We start from the raw sequence: 15,089 nt of genomic DNA on the forward strand, positions 1-15,089 counted from the left end.
GAGCAGACCCAAGGAAATAAATTGTTTGAAAATATAAAATAAGAAATAAGGAAAGGAAAAGTAAATAGGATATAAAGTGGCTTCCTTTCTGGAATCTCTGTGAAAAGCCAAGAGAGAGATCCATATGTCATACATTCCACAATTCTATGTTCATTGTCATTCCAACAGGTACACACACCAGTCAAGGCGTCTCCCTCCCGATTTTTTCAGCTTTTCTTTCAGTGATACACACCCCGGTAACCGCCTCCACCATAAGCGCCGTGGTGGTTATTGTTGTTGTAGTCGCCGCCCACATTGGGCAGTGTCGGCGCCCTGTCGGCGATTGGTGCCGCGCCGAGGACAAGGTTCTCACGGCTTTGGTCGTACTGGGCGTTGCCGTAGGGCGTGTTTGAGGCCAGAGGGCGATAGGGAGCGTTGCCCGCGGCGCCCATATAGTGATCGGGAGACTCTGGACGATGGTCCTTCTTCTCGGGGACGCTCGACATGGAGAAAGTGGTACCGGCCTCGGGATCCTTGCGGTCCATGAGGAGGGAGTTGCGGGCGTCCAAGGGCGTAAGGGTGTCCATGTCGCGCTGCATCTTCTCTGTAGAGGTGGGGGTCAGCAACATGATAATCGAGTAGCGCGGAAATAAACTTACCCATCTCCTTTCTGCGCTTGCGGTGGGGGTTCTCCTTGCAGCAGGCGTTGATCGCGTTCCACATAATCAGAAGAGCGAGAACGCCGGTCAGGGCGGACTGGACGGCAATCAAGGCGACACCAGTGATGGTCTGAGTGGTCTGTGGAATGCCAAATTCATCAACAAAGACGAGAATGCAGGCAACAGAGAGGACACGGACGACCTGGATGGTGATGTTGATGACGTTGCCCGACTTGCGCTCAAAGGGACGGCTCCACAGCAGGAGGCAAAGCATGAGACCCTCAACGACAAGCTGGGCAGACGTCTGAGCCATGCCATGACCATCGCCAGCGGCGAGAATGCAACCCTTGGCGAACAAGTAGATGATGACGGGGACGAAGATCCACCAGTAGTCCTTCTTATAGGATTCGTAGAAGAGGCTGTACTTCATCCAGTTGTTCTTGTCATCGTAGAGACCACTAACGTCGCCCTCGGCCTGCTTCAGCTGGCGAGCAGTGTTCCAAATCTTGTAAGAGAAGAAGGCGAGGATGCCCGTAAAAATAGCGAGACTGACACCAGCAAGGACCTTCGCAGCCCAGGAGTCTCCGTTGGTAAACTGGAAAATGCAGTACAAGACCCAGATACCGTAGAGCAACATGATGAGCGAGGTGATGGCGCGGGCAATGGATCCCCAGTAGTGCTCGCGGAATCCGGCAAGAGCCTTGGGGAAGTTACCGAAAAGGGCCCAGAATTCCAAAATGACCTTGACGAGGAGAATTCCGACAATGATGGCGGCAATAACGATGGCGACGATGAGAAGAACGGTCATGAAGGTGTTGGACTTGGGGACACTAAGGGTGTTGACAAAGGCAGTGATACCCTGGACCTTCTGCTTGATGCTCGTGATGGGGTCGTCAGAGTCGCCGCTGGTGGTTCCGTTGACGCTGGTCTCAATCTCTCTAAGGACGAGGGCTTGGAATGTCTCGGCGGCACGCTTGGCCTTGAAGAGGGAGCTGCCACCATCGACGGTGGAGCCATCGGCGAGAATGAGAGTGCTGTTCTTGAGGACCTCAACGCTGTCCTTGCTCAGATCACCGCCGGTTGCACCGCGGAAGTTGTCAATGGCGATCTGCATGTCGGTCCAGGGAATGATGCCGCAAGAGAAACCAAAGTTCTTGGCGAAGCTGCTGTAGACGGGTGGGTAGCTGACCGAAAGCATACCGTTCATGGCCATGCCTTGGAACCATCCAAAAACTTCGGTGAAACTGGGACTGATCGTCCCCGCACCACCAGTGCCGCTGCCACTGAGAGCGGCGCTGCCTCCAGCGAAAGCAGAGCTGGCTGCAGACACACCGGTGGCGACGAGAGCGAGACCCGCAACACCAGCAGCGATGTAAGAGACGGCGGCAACACTAGCTGTCTTACCGTTGGTGACCTGGGACGTAATGCAGGCGACCTCCTCATTCGTGTCGAGGGTCTTGAGCTGAAGCTTGGCCTGGGCGGCAATATCGGGGACTGCGAAGGCGATAGCGGGAACCATGCTGGCATACTGATCAGGAATCTTCTGAGTGCCACGAGCAGAGAAGCTGCCGGCGGGGACTGGAACTTGTTAGCATCTTCATGCCGAGACGTCAACTCATGCAGAGCCGGCACATACCAGGGCAGAGCTGTTCGACAAAGGTTCCTGCTTCGCATGGGTTGAAGGTCTTGGAGTAGATGGCGGTGCCGTAGGCGCTGACATCCAAGATGGCCGTGACGTTCTGGACCTTGGAGCTCGTTCCTGCTACATCAAAGGTGACGGTCTTGTTGTCGTTGTTGTATTGAATGTCGATCTTCTGGACGGTGATCGCGGTATCGTTACCGCAGGTCGTGAAGCTGCTTGTCTTGAGGATTGAGTCGGCGAGGGTGCTTGAAGCAAAGGCGGTGGCCAAGGCCAGAAGCCTCTTAGGGCCCCAATTGGGCGCGGTTCGCGTCATTTTATTTGTGTTGAGAAATTTGTGGTAGGAAAATCGTTGTTCGTCGTTCTATCGGGAATCGAAAGTGTTCCCAAAAGCCGTGTGATGGTGGGTATATCCAATGTCTATGCTTTTTGAGCCTCTTTGTGCTTCTTTCTCCTGTACTCCCAGCGAGTGATGCCGTCCCTTTCCCAACTGTAATAGGTTGATACGCTTTGATAGAGAGTTTGGTGGTGAGAGAGGGTTCCGTGTTCGTCGGGGACCAGGTTGAGAGCTTTCTTTGGTGAATCGATTGATACTATTCGAGGAGTCGTCGTCGCGTCGGGAGGGTATATTGCGAGAGTCGTGGACCAAAGAAAACAAACAACTGCCGTGTACTAGTAGAGTAGAAGGATTGTGAAATGGCAAGAGGCCAACAAGAAGCAAGCACAGCTTTCTACAGAATGGTACGAGAGATGAAATAAAAAGAGGCCGAGGATCAACCTGGAAAGAAGGGGAATAAGGGCTGGCAGCGAGGTGCCTTTGCAGAGCCCGGAGGGTGTCGATGGGATGAGCCCGTATAAGGCCTCTTGTAAGCCGAAAGAGATGGATCAGCGGAAGCCGGTCGAGAACCTATGTTGAGAAGTGGGTGTCGGAGGTTATGATAGTTCGAGAGAGTGTTGGAGTGAGAGAGAGTTTCTTCAACAGCCAGACAGGCGAAGACAGAGAGAGACAGTGGCTGAAAAAAAGAGGCTAAAGTCCACGGGCGGGTATATGAAACGAGCGAAAGGTGACGATGCTGAGAATGCACGCCGGTCAGGAGGTGGTGGTGGAGTGGGAGGAGGGAGGAGGGAACAGAGTCAAGACGCAGGAAGAGACACAGGAGGAAAAGGAACGACACGAACGGGCGAGAAGGGGAAGCGATTGGCGATCGATGGTTGGCGGGAGATGGGGCCCCAAGCCTGGAAGCGACCTCAGCGTCGTCTGTTCTCGTCCACGGGCCCCCCATGCCAAAAGGGACATGGACCCTGGGATGGCGTGCGGATTGGTGTGGACGGGGGCAACGTACCTTACGCACACCACACACATGAACAACGAACGGTACGAACAATCTGGACGGTCTCCGGTTCTGCTGCTATGTGAAAGCAAAGCAGCGTCTCTAGTCCTCGCCTCCTCCCATTGGGACAAGACGGGGAGAGGAACCATCTGTGGGAGGTCGTGTTCAACACCCTGGTCGCCTCCACCGGGCGCAAGTTCGATTGGAACCTCGTCCCTGACACGATCCTTGCCTCGTCCAGGCACCTCCAAAGGCTCCAAAGGCTCCAAAGGAACGTCAACCAGCCGGAAGGCCGTCGACCCCGGTCAAGAGCGTCTCTGCCCTTGCACTGGTTCATATATCCAGTAATAGCCCAAGGATTGGGTCGACCCACGCGGCGACGCTGACGAACTGGGTCCTTGGTTGGGTCCCCACTGGAGCCCAGCGCGGCCACACCAGCCCATCATCTCCTCCCGTTCCTGATTTCCTCAGTGTGTCTGGGGAAGTATCTGCCATGGCGCCAGACTGGCCGCGGCACTGACATTAGCATGCCATGGTGCGGCTTGCTTGTCGCCGATTCCATCTCTCTTGACCGTTCAACGGGGCAAGGCGTATATTGTGGTAGGCAGTGGTGGCGGGCGGCTACTGCGAGGAAGAGGGGGCGGGTGATGAATACGACCGGTAGAATGGTAGAGCTCAGCTTACTACTCCATACGTATGTAGTGAGGTAATACGGATAAGGCACGTTAGTTTAGGTCTTATGCTAAAAAAGCAGTACGTACCGGGCCTTGCTGCAGACGCAGAGGCAGAGTGAAAACAGACGGCGGCGCAAGGTCTCGCGAGCAAACCCAGACGAAAAAAAGTCGAAGACGGCACCCCATCTGAGCCCCCCGCTGGCATCTGTCTAGACCGGCCGCGGCGTCGTTTGGTCGACCAGTCCAGACTGGCCCGTCATGGTCAGAGTCCTTGCTGGTGCGAGGAAACAAGAGATTGAGGGTCCGGGATTGGAGCAAGGAACAATTTGCCTGGAAGCGTAATGTGTGATGAGTGACGATACTGTACGTACCTACAAGCGACCTCAAAGTACCTTGGGTAGGTACCACCTTACATAAGGCGCTGTACTTTCCTCCATCAATCACGCAGAGATGGGACCTGCCTGACCTTCCCGCCTGCGATCAAATTACCGTTGGGCAGGGTGGCAGTAAGGAAGGTGGTTGAGTCCCAGCTTGCAATTTACACACAGCTTACCAACGGATACGGCATACAATGTAGTACGGAGCATTTCCACGGCTATGAGGCCTGGCATGCCTTCTGCGTACGGACTAAACCGTCAGGCAAAAGGTTCAACTATCCATCTGTACGAATACTTTATCCGCCGTGCCATGTCGAATGTGTGAACACCGAGTTCACCTTACATAAATGAACACGGTTCGCCCATTCTTTCTTGTGGAGTCTGAACCAATGCCTCGAGGAGGAGCAGGTCTCGGCAATTCCGCTTTGGATCAGAGACACCGAGAGACACTGCTTTGAATCATGAACATTCTCCAGTAATCCAACCTTCTCCAGCCTTTCCTACCGTCCATGGTCTTTGTCTTGTCGTCAGAAGGCCAGTCATTGTTGCCCGGCGACTTGGGTCAGCACTCAGCAGTGGTCAGCGACTACGCTGTCCTCCAGATAGGAGAGCAAAATTCTGGGACTCAGGGGCAAGCAAAAAGAAGGAGAAAAGCTAGTATCCGTCGTAGTAAAACGGTACCTTACTGTATGTAATTATACGGTGACGGACAGGCACAACTCGGCATCCTAACCGTCCTGGCCCGCAACAACCGCAGGCCGTCCGCGCCCCTGCATTGGCGTCAGGGGTCCCCGTCAAGGGGCTTAGCCGGAATGGGACTGGTGGATCGTTATGGAGATGGTCGGGACGCCGGACGGCCTCGACTACCAGAACCGGGCTTCCTCTTCCTCTCCTTTTTCTGCCAGGTGGTGAGCCATAGGAATTATTGGTTGTCGTCCGTCGAAGAGGTGCCGCGGCGCTACATGGTACACAGCACTCGCAGAGCAGAGAGGAAAAGAGTGAATGAGATGGTGTGTGCGGAAGCAGGGAAACCCGAACTAAATCGCTCCCTGTCCCTACCCCCGGTCCCGTCTGAAACTGCGCCATCACGGAGAAGGAGAAGCAGCCACATCTTTCACCAATGACATCGTCTTATCTATCATAACTGCCTGCTCTCAGCTGGAGGCGGGTGGGAAATTCTTGAGTGTGGCCGATTCATGGATTCGCTGGAACCATCCAACTTTTTGTACTTCGTCATCGTAGAAACAAAACAGAAAACTCCGTACATACCAATCGGTGGTTTGATCACTTCTTTCCTCTCTAGCCCCCATTGCTGCTGTCTGAGTTGGGCAGAGGGAACAGGAGATGAAAAGCCCAGGCGCTACGGGAAATTTTTGCCGCTACCACGTTGATCAATTCAGGTCGGTCAATCTCGTTGAAGCCTGTCGGGAACCACAGTTTGTCGACGGGGCTCAACCGGCTTTGGGCAACCCTGGTGATGAAGGCAGTCTGTATCCAGGTCGGCGGCACATGAGTAACAATTAGCTGTCGAAAACGGTGCGATTAATCGATTGCGTTGATACCCTATAAGATGAAGAACCCGGATTAAAAATAACCGTCCCTTCCCACCCCAATCTCCCATGCCCCCTCATCTAACTCGCATGTGTCCCCACGTCAGAATCCAAGCCGCGTTGCTTATCCATCATCGCTACCACGCTCATATCACGGTGCTGTGTAAGGGTAACCTCTACAAGATCCGTCATCCTAGGTTCACCTCGGCAACAGACTTTCACTTATACTCAACTTTCTCCCAAGCTTGCAAAGTGGAGGAACGGGAAGAGAGAAAAAGGGCACGGTGATTACAAGATTCGCGGGCACAGCCGCTGCACCTTACTGTTAAGCATGGTCTATGTACCTGTGCGTGAGACGGCCATCTTGAGTTGCGCAATCAGGAGTCAGAGGCAAGATGTTAGAGGCAGGGCAATCCTGATCTTTCACATACGTATCCGTAGTCAGAGTTGAACCTAAAAAAGATGATGACTTGGGTCATCCACTCAACTCCTTCCCATCCCATCTCTCGCGTCCGCCTCCCCACACACCCTTCCCCTCGTCTGCTCACCTGCCATAGGAATGTAAACTACAAAGTACTCACGGGATAGGATGGCCCGTGTTATTGCCCCGGGAGGCCTGCGCCTGCCAAGCCACATTCCAACCCCCCCTCAAAGCTTGCTTGCCATTTCCAACATTCCACTCTGCCCTATCCATACTATGTACTCTGCGCTGGCCCGACTGCCCCTCCATCCGTCCACTGGCTCCCGTCCCGTCAATGAAGAGAGTCCGGGCAACGAGCCAACGCCCAGTCCGTTCCGTGCCGTGCATCTGCCACTCCTGCCGTGCATACGCCACTCCTCCAAGCCGACATATACGCCGTCTCGTCTCATCTTTCTGTGCAGATGCTTCCGTGCTCTGCTCTGGCCTCGGACGGGATGCAAACGCAATGCAAACGACTTACGCCTCAGACAACCCCGGCCAAAACTGCCTAGACGGACGCACCGCCCCCTTGGGCCGCTCTCACTTCAGCTTGTCAGTTTTCTTTTCGTCCGATATCGACGACATGTCAACGTTCGAGGGAATCTCGTCTGCCGAGCACCAAGCAACACCCCTTTTTCTCACACAACCCAAAACCTTGATTCTTTTCCAAGGGCCACCTTTAGTGAAAGGCTACACCCAGTCGATGCCGTCGTCAAACAATCCTGTTTCTTCCCCCTCAATCTCTAAAAATGTCACCGAAACTCCTCGCAACCCCTGATTCACCCCTCTCCTCTCTATCCTCTCTCCCACGTATTAATCTCCCAACGTTGGCACCGTGTGATTGGAAGCACTCTGCCCTGGGGGTTGGGGGGGAGGTTTCATTACCTGTGACCCAGGCCTTCAACCAGCCAAAAAAGTGACTTTCAACACCAATCCAAACTCTGCTTCAAATATCGTGATGTCCAACCAACACCCCCCCCAATCCCAAAATGTCTCGGATGTTTCTTTTCGTGCATGGAGGCCCCCATCAACGGCCTCCCCGGACTCCGTCATTGTCAAGCATCACGCCTTGCTTGCCTTTTCACTGCCAAACATCGCTTTCACTAGGTCCTCCACCACCGTCTACGCTTCTAGCCCCGTACCACGGCCGCGGTATCTGTCCAAACTACCAATTGCCGGGGACGGATGACGACGAGCACAATACTACCTCCCAGCTATACCCTCTGAGCCCCCCCCCCCCACCCCCCCCCCCCCCCCCCCACCCCCACAACCCCCACCCCCCCACACCAACAACCACCCCCCCCACCACCCCCCCCCCCCCCCCCGCCCCCCCCCCCCCCCCCCCCCCCCCCCCCCCAAACAACCGGTAAGTACTAAGATCCAAGACACAATTAGACATGACCTCTCGCTGTGGGAATCAGCCCCGAGAAAGAAGCAATGCAACTGATAAGGCCTCATCCCCGCCATCTTGGACTCGAGGTTTTCGAGATTTTGATTGCTTCTACTCGCACATCTTCAACGAGGGCATCCTTCACCTCTCGAAACCTAGTCCGAGCAGCGCGTTTTACCTTTTCTTTCTTTCTTTCTCCCTCTTTCTTTCTCCCTCCCTCTTTCTCTCTTTCCTTCTCCTTCTTTTGCCTCTTCGTCCTTCATTCTCAGGTTGCCTCTTCCCTCTGACCTGGCGGCTACTTGTACAGTACAGACCCTGGGGAACACGGCCTGGGCAGGCTCCGGTTCACCCTCACATCTCCCACCCAGAACGGAGACCCCCCCCCCCCCCCTCCGCCAAGACGCCAACCAACCACAACGCAGAAGCCGTGATGGAAATAGATTAACAAAATATGAAGAAGCAAAATGGCACGTACAAGAGAATCCCAGCTACCCGGCCCTTTCTTCCCTGCTTTTCTCTACCTTACCGCTATACCTTGCCTCATGCAAGAACGAATAGAAAGAAAGAAAAGAACTCCACGCAGGGAAGAGCAAAGGTACCGACAATCAGGCACCAGATCCAGAATAACCTCCGTCCGTCCCAGGTCCCCGTTGAGACAGGAACCTCCCCCACTCCTTTCAACTTGAACTCTGTCTTCCTTCCCCCCGAGACCTAGCATAAACGTGAAAAGAAGCATTCACTTACACTCATCCCGACCGTCCCGTCCGGCTCGCCACCAACCCAACACGCAAAAACAGGTCCGCCATAATTAAAAACACATCAATGACCACACTACAAACCTGTTCCCGCGGCCCGGGGTAAGAAAGTATTGCGCCTCGTATGAAGCGGGTCCTCCTCAAACCCCCTTGTCCATCCCGAACCACGTTTGACTCTCGAGACTGGTTCGACGCTTTTGCCATGGAAACTGTGGACCCGAACGAAAGCACCAGCTCAATCACGCAGAGTTGGGCAATTTAGGGGGCGGCTTCAACATCCGGGAAGGCGTCCATGGTGCGTCGACAAAGTCGGATAGCTAGTCTCTACGAAGGGCACCCGGGACACATGCGCAAATCTCACGAAAGATCAGAGTAGATAATTTTGCCCGTCCGTATCCGTACCGCTCGTTGAACTTTTCTGGAACATTGACCGACCCAAGATGCTAAAAATGCTTCTCTGGTGGAGACGGAAAGCCTGGTCGCACACAAAAAGGGCATGTCGCGTCCGAGTTCACGCACGCGCGCGCACTGCCGAGCGTCAGGCTGTGTCTATTCCAGCATTTGCATTGGAAGAATTCTCTTTGAGCCACGCCCTATTACCGATAATCTGTTGGTACGCAGATATCCGATTTGCGTCGTTCCAGGTTGGATTATCCGTACCACCACGTGAAGAACATAAATGATATAAAAAGACCTATTACTCCTCATCGACTATCCTCGCACTCATTGCCATCTGTGACGTCTCTAGTCACCATAGTACATGCTCTACATCGTTCAGCTGGTACTATTCCGAGACTCCGTAGACCATCCATATTCTTTCCGTTCCGCCATGAGCATCGTGCTTGCTCCGACGCTGGTGCAGGCCTTCACATCGATATATCGTCAATTGGGTTAAGCCTGGCGTTCGCTTTCCAGATCAAAAGACAAAAACACCGTACTAAATTGCTGTAAAAAGGGTATCTAAATACGCGATAGATTGAACCGAATATTTGACGGTTTCATGATAGACATGCAAATACTGCATGACTTACTGAGGGGGATAGAACCCTGAACCGCCTTGGAGAGGTGAGTGTGAGTATGGTGAGATTGATCCCTGAGAATTGTACTGTCTCTCGTCGATGTTGCTCTGCCCCATGAGTCCATCGTAGATCATACCTACACCAAGCTGCCCAGGCTGGTGTAGTCCCAAGGCGTTGTGATCGAGTGCAGGGAAGGGCTCGGTCTCTTGCGCCAACGACATGTATTGTTGATGCGTTCCCATGTATGAGGCAGCAGGCGCGGCCACATTGTTTGTGCCATGGTATTGGGGGTTGAAGCCCTGGGTTGCTCGGTTGGCCGGCTGCATGCCCATCATGTTCTGCGCAATCGGCTGACCGGTGTTTGGGTATTGGGAAGAGTACATGTAGTCTTGAAACTGAGAGTTGCCCGTGACACCCGAGTACCCGAGAGAGTCCACGTTCTGATATAACCCATTGCTGTTTGTCATCATGGTGTGAGGCTGGTATGACGACTGATTCCCATAGTTTTGATGGGAGGTTTCACTCTCGACAACCGACTCATCTAGGGGGGTCGGCGCATTGAAAGAAGCCCTGGGCGGAGGATCTTGCACAGGACTGATGATGGTGTCTGGCTCCAGCTCCTTGGCCGCGACTAGACTTAGAATAGGCAGACTGATGTGCTCCATGTGCTTGGCCAAGTGGACTGTCAACTTCTTCCACGTTGGGGATTGCTTGCCACAGAACCGACAAGGCTCCTCCTGCGGCCTCTTGGTCGTTTCGTGACGACACTGCTCTACCTTTTGCCATGTAGGATCGAAGCCACCAGCTCGTTTGATGGCGGCCTTGGTCTTGTTCTTTGGTTCGACAAACTTGTGTTCGCGCACGAGATGCTGTAAGAAATTGTCTCGGCGGTAGCACGTGTGTCGGCAGTCCTCAACGTCGCAGGTCCACCATTCTAGATGGCGATGGCCCTCATTCTCGTGGCGTACCCAGTCTGCTTTGCGTTTGAAGATCTTGGGGTCACGACATCTATCCCAAGTGCAAGTGAAAGGCTGTACATCCTCGTGGACGTGCTTCGTCCAGTCAGAGGGTTTCTTGGGCTTCTTCAGCGTGAAACATAGCTGACACTCAAATTCCGCCGGGAGAGATTGCGTAGGCGGCATAGGTATATCCTGTGGGAAGCTGTCCTTCGTAATGACACCCTCCATGGGAGGTGAGTCCCCGTCTCCAGAGTCAGGCCCGGTTGACAAAGGGTCGATGTCTCGCAAATCGCCTCTCTGGTCAAGCAGAACTGGACGACCGCCACGAGCCAGACAGAGCGATTTGCACTCGCAGGCTTGACCCAGTCCAAGGTGCTTCACTTTGGCATTGAGCAGGCTCTTGTAGCGGATAACCTGCTGATGTGCGATCCGGTCAACAAGGTAGGTATTGTTGCTTGCCAGGTCTGGGTTAAGGCGAAGAACATGCTGTTGAAAGCCTGCAAAGTTCGGCGAGACATCCTGGATCAACTTGCTGGATTCAGCATTCATGTCACCATCCTCGTAAAGGTCATCCTCGTCGTCGTCATCGTCATCCTGCTCAACGTTTGTCGAGTTACCCTTTGCCAGGACAGCCACGGGTGGGCCGCCGGTTTTCCTCCACATGCCAACAATGTTTGAGTGTGTCTCTGTTCCGCTAGCCTTTGGTAGATCCGACTTGCTTCTTGGCCGTCGGAGTGTGGTTTTGACCCCAAGGCTTCCAGAGGGACTCTTGGGGGATGTGATAGGTGTACCACCACCGATTGAGCCATTCCGCGCGTGCGTTGTACCAATGGAAGCCACACTGCTGCCCATGGAAATGAGGGCGGTGTTGATACTAGGTGTAGGTGTCTTCTTGGAACCCCAACTACTAGTACGGGCAGTAGGTAGAAGATGAGGCAAACTCTCGCGTTTCTCCATAGGGGGGGGAGCCTCCGACTTGACGACATTATCGCCGTGGGTGCTCCTAGACCGTTTCAGCAATTGGCTGGCACTCGGCCGGCGAACCAAGCCGCGCAAATCCTTAAGGATGCTTGGCCTCCGACCGCCCTCGCCTCTGCTGATGGACAACTTTTTCAACAAGTTTCCACTGGTGACATTCTCGGTGTCCATGTCGATGACGCTGGGCAAACTGCGTCTTCGCGTGCCCCATGTAGCCGCTTTGGAAATGATGGATTCGTTATCCATGCACATTCTGTTGAACTGAGCAATCGCAGCTTGTGAAGATTCGGGCTGGTACCTGTTCGTGCCTGGGCCACTGATAGGGTGAACCACGGGTGAATCAGCCCAGACGCGGTTCGAGTTCATGATATGGAAGTCCGTAGCCGTCATTTCACCGCCGCGAGCTGTGAAGTAAGTTTGCCCAGGTTGATGCCGATTTTCAGTTCGATCGCCAAGATGGATGCCATCTTCCCCGGCCATGGCATCGGGGCTTGCAAGCAGTCTGTTCTCTGCCTGAGAAGATGCTGCGGCTGGGTCGTTGTGTAAGCTACGAGACAGCCACTGATCAACTTCCTGGTTCTTTTCTTCGATCTCGCGGCGAGTCACCATCTCATTTACGCTGGCAACCTCGGTAGACGGTCTACTCGTCGGATCCAATCCCCGGCGGCTAAACGACGAACGCCGTGGGTTGGTGGTGTCAGCGACTGGCCCCTGAGAAGAGATCAAGTCACCGGCGGAGCTGACTCCGCCAGGTGCTGTAGATGAGTTCTCGTCATCTGGAGTGAACGTGCGCTCAATCGACTGTACAGGCTCTGCAGCGTCTTTTCCCCACATGGAGACAGTCACTCGAGGGCTCGAAGCAGTGTTCATGGGGGGAGATGGCACTGCACTGTCCTCGCTGGAACGGCCACTTCCACTGAGATCTGGCGTCAATTGAGAGGTGGATTGTACGGCGAAAGTAGAAATCTGCGGGGGTTGGAACGGCCTTTGTAGCTCCTGAGGTGAGATGGAAAGAGGCAGTCGCTCAGGCACAGACTTGGCGATTGTTCTCATATCGCTGCGCGGTGAAGTTGTGTGCAGCGAGGCCGTTTGTTCAGGGGTCAATGGATATGTATTGGCATCCAGAATTTTGCTTCGCGCCTGGGCAATTGTGGCCTGGCCAAAGCTGTCGGTTCTGTGATCCGAGTCCAAGAAAGAGGGCGTGCCGGCCTCAGTATTGCTGAAGTCGACGCCAAAGAAAGGATCCAGTCCGTCATCCATATCACTGTAGTCGCTCGAATGATACTGACTGAAGTTGGAGATTGACTCGGCTGGGGTATCGTTGTAGTTAGGTGAGACGGAGCTGCTCTGCAACTGGGACGAAGGCGAGAGATGGTTCGGGTCAAACGAAGTGGCAGCCAGTCGTTGTTGACCACTGCTTGGCGGGGAGGGGTTGTGATGATCACTAGCTTGTCCATCGTGGAAGGCTGCGGGAGGTACGGCGTATGTCGAAGCCATGGCGACGACACAACGCACGCGTATATGGGAAAATGCGGTAGAAGCTTATCGTAATGTCTAGGTCGTCTTGATGTTTAGGTGGATCAGGTGAGACGGAAGCAAAGCCGAGGGCGAGACTGCTCCTTGAGAGTTATTAGGAGACAAGCGCTGTCATGTTCTGACTTGAGTTGGCCGAATTGGATGCGATAAAGTGATCAGGCTGAAGGCGGGGATGGGCGACGATGGCGCTGCAGGAAGCAGTCTTGCACCAGTCTGTGGGTGAAGAAAGGCACGAGACTGTCTTGACAAGGCGATGCGACACCAACGAGCGATTTGTGTGAAGGAGAAAAGCAGTCGCCAGCAGGCAAGGGAAAAGCCACAAGAAGTGTATCCCGTCGTGGAGGGCGGCGGCGTTTGGACGGCCTGGTTGTGTTGGTCGTTTCTTCCGTCCAGCGCTTATCCTTGGGATTTCTTGATTGTGTAGTCGTACACGCGCCGTGTGGAACGTGTGGAACGCCTGGGTCAGGCTACAGGAAGCAGGCCAGGTCCTTCGCTGGCTATGAGAGCGTACTGGTATTCAAAGCAAAGAGCTGTTTGCGTCTTCCGGCGATCAGACTGGGTTGCTGTCGTTCGCAGAGAAATATGGCCAAGATGGAGACAGTGGGACGGCGGGAGAACGGGGGGATGCGAGGCGGGATATGCTACAGACTACCCGCGGTTTTGTTTAAAGATGCTCGGGAATCAGGGGTATGCGATGGGGTGTACAAGACTCGATGAGATCATGCAGAGACAGCAGAACGAGGCGGAAGAGAGCCTTGGACCGTCGCTATCGGTTGAATGTGGCAGAGTCGCGAGCCAGAGACGGGAGGAGGAAAGAATGGTTGGTGAAGGAAGGAGAGGGAGAGGGTGAGATGTTCTTGGGATGACGAAGGGGAGGGATGGATGGATCGATGGATTGATAGGCGTCAGGTAGAACCAGACGGTTGGGGGTGGGGATGCGATTGTGACAAGACAAGCGCGAGACAGGACGGAATTCAATCTTGGGAGGGGCGGAAACCAATTGAAAGTCAGGTACGGAGTACCTACCTTACCTTAGCTAAGGTAATTAGGCGGGGACGCAGGTTGATGGTTGCGCATGGCGATGTGCGCCTCAGGGTCAATCAAAAGGTGAACGAGGGCTAAAAGTACGGTACCTTTTATTGAGGTGCTGGCGAAAAGCGAGGGAGAGCGAGTGTGACAGTTTCGGTACCTTTCCCCATCACCGGCCCACCCACCATCCATCGAATTAGACTTGGGGCTGTCTGCCCGGTGTCTGTCTCTGTCTCTGTGTCTCTCTCTCCATCTTCCACGTTCAGCTTCCCCGTCCGGTCCCTCCTCGACGTCCAGGTTCCATTGTCTCAGTGAAGCGCGTGGGCGGTAGCATGCCGGCCACTTGCGCAGCCCACCGAAGCGGGAATGCGCCACAACGCTGCCCTCTATCTCTCCAAGGGGTGTTACCGATACCTACCTCACTCTGATACCCTAACCGTGGACACGGAATGGCGGGCTACGGAAACCATGGTAGAGACGACATGTGGATTTGCTACCCGTCTATTTGTTTCGTTGGTTCAGGCACTGTCTGTTCCCAAGCGTTTGGCCGAAACCTGGAGTGACCAGGCCATCTTGATCCTCACTTTTGCTTGGGGACGCCACTGCTGGATTGTATGACTGAGAATCGAGTTCTTGCAGTCAGATAATCAGGCAGAACCCTTTGATTCTAGGTCTTGAAATGCCTTACCTTGGTAATGCTCCTGCTGCTTGCATTACTGCCCTTCATCGTTCAGGTCGACTGCAACTTCCTTCC

The 15,089-nt window shown here is 54.2% G+C and overlaps 4 protein-coding genes across 4 annotated transcripts; 1 reads left to right on the top strand and 3 right to left on the bottom strand.

Moving 5' to 3' along the window:
* Window positions 1-218: 218 nt before the first annotated feature.
* On the bottom strand, window positions 219-2,593 carry CORC01_11650 (transient receptor potential ion channel; the record flags this gene model as incomplete). Its single annotated transcript, XM_022623272.1, has 3 exons — window positions 219-583; window positions 639-2,216; window positions 2,275-2,593. The coding sequence occupies 3 exons, from the start codon at window positions 2,591-2,593 to the stop codon at window positions 219-221; spliced, it is 2,262 nt and encodes a 753-aa protein (XP_022470179.1).
* Window positions 2,594-3,050: 457 nt separating this feature from the next.
* Window positions 3,051-3,686, bottom strand: CORC01_11651 (uncharacterized protein; the record flags this gene model as incomplete). Its single annotated transcript, XM_022623273.1, has 1 exon — window positions 3,051-3,686. A coding segment is annotated over one exon (636 nt), but the record flags the coding sequence as incomplete, so codon positions are not given.
* Window positions 3,687-3,834: 148 nt separating this feature from the next.
* Window positions 3,835-4,624, top strand: CORC01_11652 (uncharacterized protein; the record flags this gene model as incomplete). Its single annotated transcript, XM_022623274.1, has 2 exons — window positions 3,835-4,092; window positions 4,496-4,624. Coding segments are annotated over 2 exons (387 nt in total), but the record flags the coding sequence as incomplete, so codon positions are not given.
* Window positions 4,625-9,841: 5,217 nt separating this feature from the next.
* Window positions 9,842-13,267, bottom strand: CORC01_11653 (C2H2 finger domain-containing protein; the record flags this gene model as incomplete). Its single annotated transcript, XM_022623275.1, has 1 exon — window positions 9,842-13,267. One exon carries the CDS (start codon window positions 13,265-13,267, stop codon window positions 9,842-9,844), a length of 3,426 nt encoding a protein of 1,141 aa, XP_022470182.1.
* Window positions 13,268-15,089: the final 1,822 nt, after the last annotated feature.

Source organism: Colletotrichum orchidophilum (genome assembly GCF_001831195.1).
Source record: "Colletotrichum orchidophilum strain IMI 309357 chromosome Unknown Scaffold_130.1, whole genome shotgun sequence".
Lineage (NCBI taxonomy): Eukaryota > Fungi > Ascomycota > Sordariomycetes > Glomerellales > Glomerellaceae > Colletotrichum > Colletotrichum orchidophilum.